The sequence below is a fragment of the Pleurodeles waltl genome, chromosome 12, assembly GCF_031143425.1.
Source record: "Pleurodeles waltl isolate 20211129_DDA chromosome 12, aPleWal1.hap1.20221129, whole genome shotgun sequence".
Lineage (NCBI taxonomy): Eukaryota > Metazoa > Chordata > Amphibia > Caudata > Salamandridae > Pleurodeles > Pleurodeles waltl.
The window spans coordinates 696,795,722-696,814,209 of record NC_090451.1 but is presented as its reverse complement, the minus strand read 5'-3'; the positions used below and the strand labels follow the sequence as shown (position 1 = coordinate 696,814,209).

General features: G+C 44.2%; 1 protein-coding gene across 1 annotated transcript in view; it reads right to left on the bottom strand.

Annotated features, from left to right (window-relative positions):
- Positions 1-18,488, bottom strand: part of CHRNB1 (cholinergic receptor nicotinic beta 1 subunit) — a 46,623-nt gene that overhangs the window by 14,213 nt on the left and 13,922 nt on the right. The window contains exons 3-6 of the mRNA XM_069215590.1: positions 14,915-14,959; positions 12,582-12,691; positions 8,799-8,907; positions 4,893-5,040 (exon numbers count right to left, since the gene is read on the bottom strand). Coding sequence (XP_069071691.1) covers positions 4,893-5,040; positions 8,799-8,907; positions 12,582-12,691; positions 14,915-14,959 — 412 coding nt within the window. The remainder of the gene's footprint in view (positions 1-4,892; positions 5,041-8,798; positions 8,908-12,581; positions 12,692-14,914; positions 14,960-18,488) is intronic.

Sequence of the window (18,488 nt, the reverse complement as noted above, 5' to 3'; positions counted from 1 at the left end):
GAACTAAGAAGCATGCACTATGTTCTGTGGATTTACAATAATTTAAGATGCCACTAGGTTCATCACCGAGTCCAGAATACTTTGTGGTATATTGCGCCACATTCCTAAAATGACAGGAAAGGACATCACCTTTTTTTTGTGGAACACAAAATGTATATTTTTAAAGCTGTAAAATTGTAATTTATGCATTCATTTACTAGGCTTGTAATGCATAACATCTTTACTTACTTTAGAGAGCTGAAAAATCTTTGGGCACGCTTGCTAATGCGCATGTGCTACTCTTGTGGCAGCCAACATACCCTTGAAATCTTAGCGCATTCGAGGCTCTCTCTTCTGAGCTTATTATAAAGGCCACAGGAACATCAGAATTGGGTCAGATATTCTGATCTGTGTAGTAATGTGGCATACACAAGATGTTTTGTGTGCACATTTCTCCAGGAAGTATCCGGAGAATATCGGAAACAGAAATATCGTGGACCAAAATAATGTGTCAAGAACATCGAGGACACATATTGTGAAGGTAAGTTACTATAGGTAAGCAAAGTTTTACTATATATAGCACCACATATATGCACCTCGACGATATATATATTTTCAAGGTATGAAGAGGGGGAGTTACCTTCTTGATATCCAGGTCCTTGATATGTCTGACACGATATTATGTCCAAACATTATTTATGTTTGCGATATTCTGTCAGTGATCCGGTTTTCCATCTCTCGCCCTCTCTTTAGGAGGCAATTAGAAACCCTTATGTGTTCCTTTAGGTTTTTTGGAAATGCCTAGACCTGGATTTATGTTTCCGTATCTATTTGCTGCAGTCTACTGGGAGCTTTTACACCCAGAGAACCCAGCTCAGTCATGTCATTTCCTGGCCTGCTAAGTGCGATACAAAACTTTAAGGCACTTCTGCAAAGTCTCTGTGGTTAGATAATATACAGGTCAGCACTGTCTGGAGGTCCAAGCCCACTAGGAGATTCTCCAGACAACAAGCTTTGGCCTGCAGCCTTCACAACTGAGTTTAGGAGATGTGAAGGCATCTCTGGCTGTGCACACCTCAATTTGACATGCATTGTGTCTTTGTGCTGTTAGACAATGATTGCTATTCCTGCAACTTCTGGGGTGCTGTGATGATTGTGTTGAAGTAATAAACAGGAATTGTGGAAAGTAATATTTTTTGCAGTCTTGTAAAAGTTCTTGAACCATGGGACTTAGAAGTCAGAAAGATCATAAGAGACATGCAGTGCCCGGGCAGACCCTCCCCTTGCATTCATGCTTTGGGCTAACCTCAGCAAGTTTCTACCTCATACATCTTGGTGCTTGTGCAGTCATCCACTAAAAAGGGGCGCTGCAGAAGTTCGAAGCAATATTTGCAAGGGCAGAAGCCACTGACCCAGATTAGATCCTAGGGAACATTATTTCCTCAAGATCACCTTTGTTTGTAACCATAGCAAAGGACTTCAAGGATTAAACAAATTTAAGGGGGTATTTTAGTAAAATGTAAGCCTCTTTCACTCATCCTAATAGCCAATCTACTCTACACACTGAGTCCATTAATGTGAACTTTCAGGTCCCTGGCAAATAGCCCTCTTGGGGGCCCCTTAGGATACTCCAGCATCAGTCCTATGAGGATCATTTGCCCACTGATGAAGCAATTTGGTGGGTAAGGGCCCTTTCCGCTAATCATTATTGCTCTGTCTGACCCTAGTGAGGTCCTCTTATCATAGGGATAATTTGTACAATTTTTCGGAACTGTACACCAGATGTTTTGGAATAACATTATGGAAGTAATGTGCTGGTCCTCTCTTCCCTTCTACCTAGATGTGGTGGGCAAATGACCAGGAGCTATGGTGAAGAACAGCACATCTCTTCGTGGAATAGACTCTGGTAGACACTGTCTGGAGGTTAAATACATTTTCAACTGATTGACATAGCACCTTATCCGTTTGTTTTCTTTACAGGCAGAGCACCTGCCACACTTGCTCAACATTCTGATTAAATGTAAGACACTATTACAAAGGAGATAATCATTGAACAGCTCTGGGTTGTCGTAGTTTGGACTCTTGCTCTGAGCAAGACTGCTGGTCTCAGGATCACAGTACTTTCGTTTGTAGGAGAACATAGGGGGTCATTCTGACCCTGGCGGTCTTTGACCGCCAGGGTCGCGAATGACGGAAGCACCGGCAACAGGCTGGCGGTGCTTCCAAGCCCATTCTGACCGTGGTGGTAAAGCCGCGGTCAGAAAACCGGGGCCGGCGGTTTCCCGCCGGTTTTCCCCCGGCTGGGCGAATCCGCCAGGGCAGCGCTGCAAGCAGCGCTGCCATGGGGATTCTGACCCCCTTCCAGCCAGCCTGTTTCTGGCGGTTGTCACCGCCAGGAAGAGGCTGGCGGGAACGGGTGTCTTGGGGCCCCTGGGGGCCCCTGCACTGCCCATGCCACTGGCATGGCCGGGCAGGGGCCCCCTAACAGGGCCCCATGAAGCTTTTCACTGTCTGCTTAGCAGACAGTGAAAAGCGCGACGGGTGCAACTGCACCCGTCGCACCGCCGCAACACTGCCAGCTCCATTTGGAGCCGGCTCCTGTGTTGCGGCCCTCATTCCCGCTGGGCCGGCGGGCGCTAACTTGTTTAGCGCCCGCCGGCCCAGCGGGATTGTCAGAATAGGGGAAGCGGTATTTTGGCCGCATGGCGGCCAAATGGCGCCGCCCGCCAGAGTCAGAATGACCGCCTAAGTCTTTTCCCACAACTAGTTGTGACTGTTGTCCAAACCTTACCGGCTCACTAGCAGTACCTCACCAGAAACACAATAGTAAAAGGTGATTTGTGGCAGTCGCTTACGCATGGACTCAAAGTAAGATATCTCAGGGTTATCGTGGTTAAACGGAAATTACCCTTTTCTCACAGATATATTATGTCTCATACAAACAAAGGCAATAACACAGATGCAGTGAAGTTATAATAGTTTTTATTTAACATAACTGCAATTTGCGATAAGTTGCATGGACTGCAATGATTAGGATAATGAATATACCAAGCAACAGTATTGTGAAGAAGAGAGTCATGGTTATAAAGACCCCACCATTTTGCAATATATGAAAGAAATATATATGTATGTATAAGATGGAATATGCCCTAATACCCTAATGAGAATAGGCCTAACCTCCTACGTAAAGGAGAGCTGGGTTTGTTAAACCTAATCTGCCAAAGCCGTGTCCATGAGAGGAGCCCCCAACCCTCGTTACCTTGGAATGAGGTCTCTATCTCAGACTCCGCAGGGATACGAAGACTGGGTCAGCGTCAAGATGACTGCAGCATCGGTATCAGCGATGGTGGCGATGCCCTCTGGTCGGAATCCCTCTGATTATCTGTCTAAAAGTGTGATGTATTTATACAGATCTACAAGGTCCCCTGACGTAGGTGTATTCCAAAACAATAGACAAAAGGCATGCTTGGGACGGCAATTAATATCAACAATCCCTCGAAAGTATAGAGAGGGAAAATCCCTAAGTGTGAACACCTACTGTTTGTTTGTCTTTCGTGCTTGATCTTGATACCTTGGCGCAGTGACACTGATAATAAAACTCATAACAAGTGGCCTAACTATAAACAAGGCCGCCATCTTAAAGGAAATAAATAATTAAATAGACTAAGACAGAGCAAGCTAAGTAGGTTAAAAGTCACTAGGTGACGGGGGCACGAGTTTACAAGCCTACGGCTAAGCTAACTCCTGTTATCCCGTTAAAACAAACTAGGATTCACTACAGGGTGTGTGGGATGAAGCTAGCAGGCTATCCTATCATGAAAGTAAAAAACAAATTCCCTTCTGCTGGAATCCTAGAGGAATGAATAAACACAAGGCAATCTGCTTCTCGAAGTGCCATGGACATTCAGTATTACCAGCACCAATGTGTTTCCTAATGCCCATCACCTCAGTACCTGCCTTCAGGCCTGATCAAGTAACTGACCACAGAGCAGCTTAAGCTCCAGGCAGAGACCTTGGTCCACGCCATCTGTGTAAGTGTTTTCCACCAGAAACAGTCCATAGGAGAACTAGCGTGTATCCTTCTGTGGAGTCTCATGAGCTGATGAAGAAAGAAGCTAAACATGAGAGTACTAAGCCCTTGTCAGAGGAAGGAGTATATCCGCATCATGCTCGATGCAAACCTCAGAAGGGTCTTGCTTCTACCTGCAAAAGTTTTCCAGTGGAAAAACGTCTGATATAACCATCCAGAGGGGAAGATGGACTCCTTTGTATCACTGTACTTTGGCAACGACCCACATTGAGCCCCTCGTATCCCTAGGTACCGTTCTCCCTCATGCACTGCCTAGCCAACAACATTAGTATAGTGCCAACTACACCTAAAGATTGCGTGGCGCTGAACTTCCTCAAGTACGACCGAGAACTTTGGTCAAAAACTTCAGCGGTGGCTGATGGTGGCTAATCTAGAAATAGGAGCAGAGTTTGAACATTGACTAAATTAATGATGAGAATCACTTACCTGGAAAAAGTAAAAATAACGGATGCTCAATAACAGTTTACAAAGAAAAGTTCGGATAAGTAGAAGAAGTATAAGAAACACGCTTTTGGTATCAAATATCAGAAATGCGTTCTATTTCTGTATATAGAATACAACTTAGCTATCAGAGAAGGACATTTTAGCCAGAACCTGTTTTTCACCTCAGGAGAGTCCTATGTATATTTGGGTGAGTACGCATGCTACTGTTGGTCGATCCCATACGTGTATCGTCGTGTGCATAAACCAAGTATCACTCCCTCCATAGTCCGACAAGCCATTATTGTGGATGTTTCCATGTTCTGCCCCTCACCCTTACGCAAACCCACTCGCCCTCGCCTCATGTACCCCTCTGTACTGGTGACTGCGGCCGAGGTCTCACCTACAAAGGTGTTTTCAGAAATGACCACCTCCTTCACCTCTCGGCCTTTCTCGTCCACTGCCAGCTCCAGTGTCATCTCCGTCGTGTCATAGGTGTAGGAGCGGAATATCATGCTGCAGTTCTGCCAGTCGAAGGGGAAGTACTTCACCTGCAAGACCGAGAGACAAGAGACCTCAGCTTATAATATTCACTGTTCATTGTTGTCAACTACTACAGATCCTCTCCATGCTGGGCCAAGTAACAATGCTGGTTGTAGACTGAACTACAAAACTCTTGCAGTAGTATCCTACTTTCTATGGAATAAAACTATCAGATCTGTAGAAAGCCAGGGATCGCCTCTCCATACAAAAAAAAGTACTCCTTTTAGTGCAGGCCGACATCCATTCATTCATCTAGACAACAAAGGCCTATACATGGAATAAAATTAACATTATTTATTGCAGCCCAAAATATATCCATTCATTCAGGGCAGCAAACACCAGTCCATGCATATGTACAAACATCTCGCCATGCAAGACAATTAATTCATATTGCCACAGAAATGGGAATATATCGCACTGAAAACCAGGAACGCCTTCCATGCAGACCCACAAGATCCAAGCAGGATAACTAAAGCCTTTGGTTGCAACCAACAAATACCTCCCCATGCAAGATAACCAGCAAGAACCCATGCAGGCCAGTGAGCACCATTTCATGCAGGAATGCTAATGCCTTTCAATACACGTGCATGCACATTCTTGTTGGCAACAAAGCATTTATACACGAATTACTGCCCTGCAAATATTCACAACCAGAATGATTCATATCTACCTTGCTGCACATACCAACCCATTTTAAAACATTTATGTTGTGTCATATTTTGTAAAGGCTAAACTCAAAAGAAAACATCAGAAGCAAGGCTGTTTTTTTAATATCTATCAGTAGCTGAGTTTTCACTATCCCAGAAACAGCTGCTCCCTGGAGGTTTTCACACAGTTGACTCTTACCCAACCTCAGCTTTCAACAAGGGGAGCATGGTAGGGATTGCTACCTTCATCGGTGAACTTGATACATCCAACTTCTGTTTTTCTTAACATCCATCAAGGGAACAATAAACGTAAATTAGATTTTATAGCAGAACTCACAGCTATGTGGAGGCCCTTTAACTGAAAAGTATCTTGAAGACTCACTTGGCAAACCTGGGTGTCAGTTGTCACATTTCTGTAGTGGCTATGAATGATATAGAACTAACGTGGGCTGGCAGGTGTTGATCTCGGTACATTTTGTAAGGTTAAAAGAGGCATCCTGGGTCCCTTCCATCTCAGAGTGGACTCTGGAGTAACCTGGTTTAATTCAAGTTGCTTTGTGGTACCAGAGCATGATGGAAGGCACCATCAAGAATATCTGGCCGATCTCCTAGCAATAGAGTGGGATGTCGAAGCCTGTTCAACTTGGGTTGAAACTTTAGGTAAATATGTTTCCCTGCAGTCCGCAGGTACATTCAAATGACAATACCAAGGACCTCAGATGCCAAGATTTTGTTGGGAACAGGAGGTCCAGGGTGTGCTATGTATTCACATCCTCTCTGCTCGAAAGATGATCTGGACAAGACTGAAGTCTGAAAATCACAGTGGCGCATAGAGATTATCCAGGTGTTTAATTAGGTGTTTAATGAGCTGCGGACCCTACAATGATGAATGGTCAGAGCTCTCGGAAGAACTGATGCACAGGTGGACAAGAGTCTTCTGCATCAAGTGATTATGAACACATTGTCCTGAGACTCCTGACTCAGAAGCCTTGATGTGGGTGCATCCATCATGCAAAGATTATGCATAATTGATTTACAGTTGTATACTTGTTATTTTAAGCAATGAGTGTCATCTTTGTCTTATGTAATGTGTCATGGGATGATGGTGGTTTGTGTATCTATATCTTGCATGTTATTAATGTGCGTACAGTTCTCGGGCCCGATTCACAATGGTAAAGTTAGACCAAAAGTCTAAGTTTAGACATAAAGTCTAAGTTTAGACTTAAGCTCTAACTTTACTTATAGTAAAGTTAGACTTTTGGTCTAAACTTACACTTTTGTGAATCAGGCTCCTCATGTGTGATGTCACAACTGTGCTAATCACTCGTTAGCTCCTTGGATCCTTGCTTGAGTATATTTCCACTGTGTGCATCTAATCTACAATTACGGTTACTCTTACTTCCTAATGTTTTGCATGACAGAATCCTTTGGAATGTTTCATTGCTACCCCTTCCTAATCGGTGGAACTAGAGCTGTACAAATTCACCGTTTGTCACTTTTTTCCAAAATGTTGGTGGTGGTGGAAGATTGAGGGCGCCTCAGAAATACCTTGGAGAAAGTTATGCTCACCTGCCATATTGGCTGAATCCATTTTGAGTCAAGTACTTACAACTCACTATTTGCAAGGGCCAAATTACAAGGTGTGCAGCTCAGGGTGAATTATTTAACACACCTGGAAAATAACATTACATCTCAGTGATGTGATTTGTACAGCAAGGTAAATATCTTCTAGTTTGAGCAAATTATGCTTAATGTGCGGAATTGGTATTTCACATAACTAACTCTACATGGTTTGTCTTTTTTCTGAGCCTTTTTTCCTATGAAATTCGGCAGATTTAACCTGCTGGGATCTATCAGCAGAAAACTTTGAGGGTGTGATAAATAACACAATATATAATTTCAATCCATGGGGCTGATTCAGAAAGGCAAATTTGCACTTTTGTGTAAGTTTACTGTTTTTAGGTGTTCATGAACATCTAGTCTGCAAACCAAGAAAAACCTGCAACCGCCCTTGCAAGCTAAAAACATTTACCCACTTAGGCCAACTGACACCCAAGCATGGAATCTGACAAACATCTTTACCGTGGGCCAATAAGCTCACCTCTAAGAAGGAACACAAACCACCTCACAGGCAGGTAAAACATCCTCTACAGGCCAACATGCAATTATTCAACCAGCCCAACTAACACAAATCCATGCAGGCTTGTGAGGTCAACCTGCTCCGTCTAACGTATGAGCATCTGTGCGGCAAGAAGGATTGGTCCTCTGTAGAAAGCTCGGAAAGCAGGAACTATGCTTGGAAACGGACGGACATCTGATGCAAGAGTTGTCAATGAGAACTGTGGATCCTATGTAAGAAATTCCTATTTTGCATTTCCTTAGTAACAAATACTAAGAAATCACTATTTAGGAAATGGAAAATGGACAGTAAAAAAAAAGAGATTTCCTAATAGTGATTCCCACAGACTAGGAATCGTTATTAGGAAATTGCCATTTAAAAAAATACTAAACAATTTGTTTCTAAGGGCCTAAAGGTCCACATATACAAATAGTTTTGCATTTCCAAATTTGCCATTTCCTAATAGGAAATGACAAATTAGGAAATGCAAAACCAAGGGTGCCTATAGGCCAACGACCAACCTAGATGAACCCCAAAAATACAGTGCACAGGGCATGTGCACTCTACATGGCACTTTCAAACATGCATTTTGGGTGCATTTTTTTAAATTGCACATGGCTACCATCGACTTGGAGTTGATGGTAATAGCATTCGTAAATGCCCACTCCGCATTTAGAAAATGTTTTGGATATGTGCTTAGGAAATCACAAATAGGAAATCCCTTTTTGTGATTCCCCATCAGCCTTTGCACAACTGGAAAGGCAATTTAGCATTTCTTAACAAACCAAAATTGCGATTCGGACTGTTAACAAATGCCAAATCCTTTGGTACATCTGTCCCTGTATCCTTGAGAGGAACATCTTCCTTTAACCACTTCTGGCTGCAAGATCTAAATAACTTGAGGGATAGCTCTGCCTTCTTCAACCTCAGCCCGCAGGATTTGTGTTGCCACTTTGCATCATGCAATTATGAGCACAGTTATCAGATTAGAAGGACCTACCGCAATGCTGCAGCTGCTGCGATACAGCGCAGGCGGGGACCAGCTGACCTCGCCATCATGCGACACCAGAACATCCACCGGCAGGGCGATGTCAAAATTCCCATCATTGCTGCCAGGAAAACCAGATATGATGAAATAATGGGGGCAGAGTGATGGGAGGAAACACCAAACGTGAAGAAGCGGGAGGCAGGGTATGAAAAGTAAGTGAAAAGGGAAAGAAGCCATTAACGTGAGACAACATTTACAACAAGGCACTGTTAGAGGTCAGAGCTAAGTGTGAAGGAATAAACAGGAGCTGGTGAACAGTAACATGGATCAAAAAGAAAGACAAAAGAAAAGGATGCACCACCGCGTGGTCCTGTAAGTTTCCAGAGCTCATTGAAAAGGGGCATCTTGGTGCTGTTGCCAAGGGTTACTACTGCATCCTCCAAGCGATGCTGCTTGACCACCTCCACCGGGCCAATTGGTCTGGTGTGCCTCACCACCCGTTTTGCTGCATCCAAATGCAGTGTAACAACCACAAAATCATATCTTTGACCCACTGCCACAAAAAGAGCACAGAATCAGACCTGAGGTTTGTACCTCTATTTTTAAGAAACATTATGTAGGGCAGAGACAAGTGATGGAAGTAAAATACCTCCTTATGGTACCCTAGCCAAAATGAAAGTTTTCAAATTGGCACTTTGTCTCCTTTAATAACACTCATTATGAGACCATTTTTTTCAGGCTGGTGCCAGGCGGCAGCTTTCTCCGGAGCGTTGGCATGTTCGTCAAGCCATGAATGGCTACTAGGTGGGCAACCAAGTCTTTAACCCTCTACTGACTCCAAGGTGGCTTTCATTAGTTTTGAACATCTTCAGGAAAGAAGTTGGAATGCTTGGATGTGAAAAGCTTAGCTTCACTTTTTAGACTTCTTAAAATGTAGGAGAGCATTGACTTAGAATGACTCAGAGGAGTATAGCCCACAACTGGATTCGTATTTGGCCGATTTCCCACTCACGAATGCAGGACCAGGGTTACTGTGCCAGACTGCTTGAAGCGCTGTTCTGGTCTGGTAGCCGCGTCAATGGCCTGTCTGTTCAAAGACTGCGACTGAATGCCTTCAATCCACATACATGCTGGCTGCCCAATTCTGCACATGGTGGAGTCTCTTTTGGCGATGGCTGTAAGGTCCAAGTAGGTACTATTCTCAAGAGGTCACAGAAGAGTTAACCACTGCAAAGTGCTTAATTTGAACAGGTGGTTGCAGGTGGGGCCTAATGACACAACTTTATGGGGATCAACGCTTATTTTTCATTAACATACTTTGATCCAGGGTAAGACAGAGAAAAACACAGGAGGGGGCAAGAAAGACAAAGTATGAAACTTAGTGACAATGGGCAAGAGTGAAGAAGTAAGCGAGAGAGAGGTAAAGAGTCAGGGAATACCTGGTGGTGGAACGAAGAGGCGTGAGGTGAAAAGAAGGCTAGGCTGCCATGGTCTTTGGAATGCTGACACTGAATAATACCAGTTGAAGCAATACATTGGGCACAGCACTTATTTTTTCACAAATTACGCATTGCCACCGCAACATGAGGAAGGAGGAAACACAAGAGTCTCCTCAATTGAAGAAGATGAAATAAAATGTCTCATTACAGATCAGTGCCTCCGCAGTTGAAGATCAGGTTCTTCACTATCTGCTGGTGAGTAGGGCTTGGACCTTTAAAGGAAGGCTAGAACTAGAGTCCCTCGTATGGGAGATCGGACGAGTTAGCTAAGTCTGAGAGTTTGTGGGCTTTTCTGTAGGTACTTGGCAGGTGTCCACCATTAATTTCTACTAGGGTTGAGTGGACGCCCACCACTGACACTGCTATGGCCCACCTCAGCGCCTAACTCATCCGGGCAGGAAGACTGCTTGAGAAAATGGCAGAGGGCCTGATTTAGAGTGTGGCAGATGGGTTACTCCATCACAAACAAGACGGATATACCATCTGCCATATCACTATCTCCATAGGCCATAACGGGATTGTAATACAAGGGACGGATTTCCCTTGAGTAACTCCCTCCACCAACTCTAAATCAGGCCCAAAGTGCCTCAAAGTCACTGTCACAGGAAACAATCTGTTTGAGTGTGGCCCTTACTCTGCAATGCAGTACCCACCGTCACACACCAGAAATTAACAACTGCAGTAGAAAACATGTGTTCTTGTGTTTACACGTGCTGTACGTTTTTGCATCATGTTACTGTAACATTATTCATGATAAAAGTCCTAACATTTGTGAATTTGTTTTCATACATGCAAATGAGCACTGCACTTTTCAAAATGGACATGAGTATTGGATATATAAAAGTCTTGCAGTCCGCCAGAGTGAGGTCTGATGCTTTTGAACCTTAAGCAAATGTTTATAATAGGAGATTGGTGGCTGAGCTTAAGTTTTTACTAAAGCCACTGAGACCATTGAGATGGCCTCCTATTGAGTATGCAATGGTGCTCCTCTGTCCGTCTGTTCTAAAACAAAATTCCTGTTAAGTTCTCATTTTTATATATTGGGATCCCTAGTTGGAAAGTTAACATCTAATGGACTCAATGTGAAGAGAAAAAGAATGGGGACATGGACATCAAGTATGAAAGCATTCCTGGCATAGGTATTACTCAAAACAGATCAGATTGTAAGGCAGCTGGCATGCGAGGTGTGCATCAGTAACAAGGGTGAGACCAGCTAGAGCACCTGAGGATTATTGCTGGAGATCTAGAATAGATCAAACAAACATAACAAATGGCCAGGAAAGGACCCTTACACAGGCATAATGACAACAGACATAAACCGGCAGTATGATTTTCTCTACAATCATTATAATCTGAGAATATGACATCATTGCGTATATTCTTCCCTACACAAGTATTGTATGAAGCCAGAAAGCATAAAAATGAAAATAGTATCTCTAACTCCTATGAATCATTTGAAGATTCATATCACTCCCGTTTACTATCACATCAGTTATTCTAAAGGAGTCCTCTATTCTTCAAGACACCATATATCCCCACCATACACGATGGGTGTTTTATTAGCAGCAGCAGGAAAAGTTGTATTCATTGATAAACTGCCATCCTTTGCAGGTGGAAGGGGATACTCTTGCAACTATGTAGGATTTTTCCACCGGTGGGGTACAGCCAAGATCATCTCCTTGCTATCAAACCTCATTTGTCCAGCTTTATGCCTCAAGGAGACGGCGTCTGCCTCTTCCTAGGATAGGGGCTTAATAGCTCACAGGATTGAGGTAAAGGAGCAGAGGTGCCCCGGCTTTGTACCCTCTTGTCTTAAACTTAAACTTTGCACTTGTATAGCGCACTACTCACCCGTTAGGGTCTCAAGGCGCTGTACACATACCGCTGTGGAACCCCTCCTGGCTTTTTCCTGTGAGGCGCCCACTCCTGGGCAACCCCCAGGGTGAAGCCAGGCATCCAAGCACTGTCAGGGCCATTGTGGAGATTAAGCAAGCTATTGCCCAGAGATACAGAGTGGGACCCACTAATTAGATTAGGCACTGATGCGAGAATTTTCTGGTCCAAGGGAATTGAGCCCAAGACCCGCCGAGGCGGGAATTGAACCCTGGTCCCAGGCCATCTCTCTGCATCCGGGTCTGCTGCTCTAACCATTGTGCCACACACGACTGGTTCCAAAGCCAACAGTCTACGAGCCGGCCACATCTAACAGCGACTAATTAGCACCATATGCGTCAGACAGATGTTAATCCATCCTCTGGTCACTGTTTAAAGTGCGGCACAAGACGCCATGACTTACTTGTTCATTAAGACGATGTCAGGCAGCCAGACCTTGTCCGAGGGCACTCGAAGGGTCTCCATGTTCTCATATTCAGACGGGGTCCAGCTCAGCCGGTAATCTTTCCAGTTCTGGCACCGGGTAGAGAAGGGGCAGCCAATGGTAAGGAGGAGGCGTACAGCAAGCAACAACGACAGAAGAAAGCAGGAGACATCAATATCAAACATGCATAGGCTTCCTAGTGGATGTAGGTGTCATCAGTGGGGAGTACCAAGAAACAACGACTCAATGATAATGACCCCCCAATAACACGTGCTTTCATTCAGCGCCGTTGTGCCACGTAAACGCAGTAGAGCAGAGTCCCATGGGATGGATCATCAGAACTTATCGCCCTCAAAGTCCTGTATAAAGGGAGGAGGAACCTGCATACTTATGCCAACGCGCGCAGAATTAAACTTAGCAATAGAATGCACACGCTTATTATGCGAGTTATGCATGGCACTGCATGTAGGCGAATGTAGCAGGTACACAATGTAGCTTAACTGATGAGAACCCAAAATGATATCTGGAAAAATATAGAATAATAATTGTTTCTTCCTGTCGCATCTTGAACGAGTGCGGACGCGATGATGTGCGTAACTGGGTGTAATTCATGCTGCATACACCTCAGCGGCCCTTTACACTGAGACAGAGATGGGGGAACACTGGTGATCTTCAGTGTTGTCTGCTGTCATGAAGTACACCGTTAATCGATGGAGAGAAACACTGCGCTGTTGAAAGGATGTCGATGATAAATTTGTTGTGCTTCTTGGTGACACTCTGGGTCCGATTTAGATCTTGGTGGAGGGAATACTCCATCACAGAGATGACGGATATCCTGTCTGCCTTATTACGATCTCCAGAAGATATCATGGGATTGTAATTCAGCGGACGGGATACCCGTCACGTTTGTGACAGAGTATTTCCCTCTGCAAAGATCTAAATCTGGCCCTCTATGTGCAATACTCCGGGGGATCTAGAAGACAGATGCAACCAGTTTTATTTGCTCCTTAGTGCCGGTGGTTCATGTGATTCGCAAGAACACCTGTAGAAATAGTGAAGAACAACCCCTCTGGGAGGGCAGGTTGATTGTAAGCGGAATGCTAAACATGCTTGCTGAGCGCTTCTCTGCGCTTCTGTACCCATGTGAGAAGAGCGCAGATTAGATTGCGGAGGGGATGGGGTTATTAGGGAGTGTTTCACTGTGCTGCTGTACCATGCAAGAGGACTACAGATTAGACTGTGGATAGAATAGGGAGCATCAGTGTGGAGTGTGTCGCTGAGCTGTTGTGTCACGTAAAAGGAGTGCAGACTAGATTGTGGAGGGAATGGGTTTATCAGAATGGAGTGTGTCTCTGTGCTGCTGTACCATGTAAGAGGAGTGTAGATTAGATTGTGGAAAGAGTGAGATTATCAGCATGGAGTGTGTCTCTGTGCTGCTGTACCATGTAAGAGGAGTGTAGACTAGATTGTGGAGGGAGTGGGATTATCAGCGTGGAGTGTGTCGCTGTGCTGCTGTACCATGTAAGAGGAGTGTAGATTAGATTGTGGAGTGTGTCTCTGTGCTGCTGTACCATGGAAGAGTGTAGATTAGATTGTGAAGGGAATTGGATTATCAGCGTGGAGTGTGTCTCTGTGCTGCTGTACCATGTAAAAGGAGTGTAGATTAGATTGTGGAAAGAGTGAGATTATCAGCATGGAGTGTGTCTCTGTGCTGCTGTACCATGTAAGAGGAGTGTAGACTAGATTGTGGAGGGAGTGGGATTATCAGCGTGGAGTGTGTCGCTGTGCTGCTGTACCATGTAAGAGGAGTGTAGATTAGATTGTGGAGTGTGTCTCTGTGCTGCTGTACCATGGAAGAGTGTAGATTAGATTGTGAAGGGAATTGGATTATCAGCGTGGAGTGTGTCTCTGTGCTGCTGTACCATGTAAAAGGAGTGTAGATTAGATTGTGGAGTGTGCCGCTGTGGTGCTGTACCACTGGAGAGGAGTGTAGATTACATTGTGAAGGGAATGTGATTATCAGTGCACAGTGTGTTGCTGTACTGCTGTACAATGTGAGGGGAGTGTAGATTACATTGTGAAGGGAATGGGATTCTCAGCGTGGAGTGTGTCACTGTGCTGCTGTACCATGTAAGAGGAGTGTAGATTAGATTGTGGAGGGAGTGGGATTATCAGTGCGGAGTGTGTCGCTGTGCTGCTGTACCATGTAAGAGGTGTTCAGAATAAAGTGTGGGAGGAGTGGGGACCATAAACATGTTTATGTGTGCAACTCTACAATGTAGGAGAGACTGTATTTTGGACTCTATACATACCAGATTCAAGTAGACCTTGGTGGTGAGCTCCTCATTTTTCTCATTCTGTAAATAAAGGTTTAGAAGAATTAGATACAACTGTTCGCAAGGGAAAGTGGTGCTTGCGGGTGAACAAACAGCTCTGATGTTGGAACCAGTTGCACAGCGCTTCCTACTACTCCAAGACACCTCTATGAAAGCATTGCTGCGTCTAACTGCAGGCCCTCTACTAGTCCAGGCCAGGAGTGTACAAGTCTCCAACTCTCTCTGGTCTCCAGCAGTTCCAGTATTTCATCTTTCTAACCCCTAGTTTACATATCCCTTTTATTTTAATTGTTATAGAAGTCCCAACCACCTGAGCTGTCTTCAGCACGAGAAGAGGACATACCCCACGTAAACACACCAAACTAGGGCAGAATCCATAGTACTCTCTGGATCTCTCGCCCCAGACTTACACAGAATCCACCCCAACTTTCTCAACCATTCGCCAGTCTCTTGTTTATTTTCTGTCATCGAATATTTGAGCCTCGCTCAGTCTCTCTGTGTTTTTTTTTTACCATTTGCTTTGAATGTCTCACATTAACATGATTTAATTTGTTGTATCTTACCACCTTATGTGTGTTTGCTATTTGCTTCTGCGCTGTTCCCTTTTGCCTTTCACCCAGCTCAGGTAATTATTTGTTACCAATGTCTTTACATCAGATCACAGGATATCAGAGCATAATTTTAGCAGGTGTTTTCCGGCGCTTGGCCAGTCTGCCGCATGGTGGCCCTGCCTGCCAAATTTAGGTATAAACATTAACAGTTACTAGTGTGTACCCCCTAAGCCATTCTTATAGCTTTGGGGGCCTGGAATAATCTGCATTGTTACACTTGTAGGGGTGTGATGGTTGGTAGTTGTGTTGCTGCTGTAAGCGGCATCGCTGGCAGTGGCAACGGGCAGGGCACGCTACAGTGGCCTCCTGATGAGGGCCCCGGCACCTATTGATTCACAAATTAACCAAAGTAGGACGTCCCTACATCTCTGAGTGACTTCTCTGGTCCATTATGCACAGATGTTTACTGTACCCACTCAGCCCCATCCTCGGGGACCAGCGACCCGCTCTTCCAAGGGAAAGGGCGCTGATATTCACAAGTAGATGTGACCTGCCACCATCTTGGAAGTAACAGGCCCTTGACCCAAAGTATATCCAGAAGACTTATTTGGAAAGTGACTATCTAGGAAATGTAGTGTATTACTCACCTTGAAGTACATCTTTACCAGTAAAACTACAAAATGTGACACATGTCATTGACTTGGACGTTTCACCTCAGAAGCTCCTATGCAGGACGTTGTGTATGATGCTGACCCAGAGATTCCACAAGGATGAGACAACGCAGGAAGTAATATATGATGGTAAACTGGAAGTCGTACCCATCCGGAAAGTAACCGTAAGTGTCAATTCATGGTTGCCAGGAGCGGCAGGTACAATCCCTGACTTGCCCTCGCTATGTCTCTGAGGTCTAGTGATGGCTGGTGGTATGAAGAGTGGATTAAGCGCTGTCCTCACTTTCTGCAATTTACACGTCTTTTCAACCTGATTCACCAATGAACGTTACGATAGAGTCTCCACCCTGTGGAAGGGTCTTAAGATGGCTGATCTCACTTTCGTATAGAAGAGCGTTGAAGTAACGCGTTATGTTAAAATGGCCGCCTCCATCCGTGCCATTTCCTGAGTGCGGAAACATCTCTAAATTAGCCCACAAAGAAAAAGAAACTCAGTACTGGGAGAAATTTAAGAAGCAGATTGAAAAGCTAAAAATTAAAGAAAAAAAAAAAAGACACCCCTAGTCAAGAACAATTGTCTGATGCAGAGTGATAACCTAAGTCCCTCCTAAGTTTATGTGAAAAATTCCGAATTTCATCAAAAGCATTTTCAGACACTTTTCTGAAGGTCCCTTTAACAGTAACTTTTATCATGAGAACTGTAAGAAATATCTGATTTTTTTTTTATTTTGATTCTTTATTTTGACCTACACGAGAGGTGCTACCCTCCACCTATGATGACCCATTCTCAGGCATCAATCTGTCTTGGCACAGTGTTTGAATATCAATGCAGCCTGTCACAGGGGTGGCACAGGGTACATCATCTTATGGAAGGACATGAGGCTAGCTTTAAGCATTATTTTGGTTACTAATCAGCAGAACTTGAAAGCAGCACTATAAACGTAGAACCGTGACTTTACACATAATCGAGAAAGATAGAGCAGTCCCATATAAACCTCTTGCCCTTCATCTTCCCCATCATTTCTTTGGAACTGTGCAGATAAGCATTCCTTAAACATGTGTGCAAATAGTAATCCATTTAAATGATAATATATTGATGTGTCAGGATGGGAAGATGTTGGAGTTTCAACTCTATTTGACAAAGTCACTTTTAGAGGACTTAGGTTTCAGTTGAAATACTGAGAAATCTATTTTGTTTCCATCTCAGAGTTTGAAGTTGTGGGGTTTTCAGGATACATACTGTGAAAGCACAGTACCAGTTACAAGAAGGGAAGGTAAAGATGATCAAAGAGGAGATTTGGCATTTGTTGAGATTGGAGAATGTCAGCTTATGATGTTGGCAACCGTGATTGGTTGCTTGCTCTCTTTAATTCAAGCAGTTTTACCTGCTCCACTGCAATACAGGACTTTGCAACTTTTGAAGAAGGCCGGATTAATAAGCGGTCTCTGCTATGGAGGCAAGGTGCTCACCACAAAGGAAGCAAAGGGGGAGTTGCCACGGTAGTTGGAGACCACAGAGGTATGGAATAGGTATGCTGTTGTTAAGACAGCACCAGATGTTGTTTTGGAGACTGACGCAAGAAATGCACGTTGAGGAGCGAGGTTGTTACAACAAGAGACAGTGGGAAAGTGGAGAGCAGGAGAGAGAGAACATATAATTATCTTGCAAATGACTGCATGTTTCTTGACCATCAAATTTTGAAAAATAAGATGCACAATTGTTTAATATTGTTGAGGATGCATAATGGGACTGTGGTGACCTAGGAAACAAGTCGGAAGGAAGACGTTCAAAAAAGATGTCAGTGGTGTCATCAGAGATATGGAAATCTTACCACGGAAAGAGAAAGGCATAGCGTGTTGGGTTTCACATAATTTAGTGGACTACAGAAATCTGATGTAGTGCCTGAATGATTTTCCTTACAGTCAAGAGATCTGGAGCTGTTGGAGATGTACTCTTTAGGTTGAGCAGAGCAGCGCACAAGCGCTGCTTTTCTAACGTGTTGTTACGTATCTGGGCTTTAAACTACGCGCACCGCACGCTCGTCACAATCACTTGTTCATGGGCTTGCCCTTCTAAAATCCTTTATTTTCGTTGGTAAATGCTTTACGTTTGTCCCTCCTTGGGGCGGTTTAGTTACCGCCTTGGACATCGCCCCGTTACATGGCTGACTGCACTTTTGCCGATACGTCTGGCGGCGAGCAAACTTCTTTTTACTTTTGTGTGCTGCTTCACGCTGATGCTGTGGAGCTTTGAATCGGTTGCTTATATGAAACTGTTTTACTTTTAATTTTCAATTTGTGTGGCAAGAAAAGTCCGGTTAATAGTTT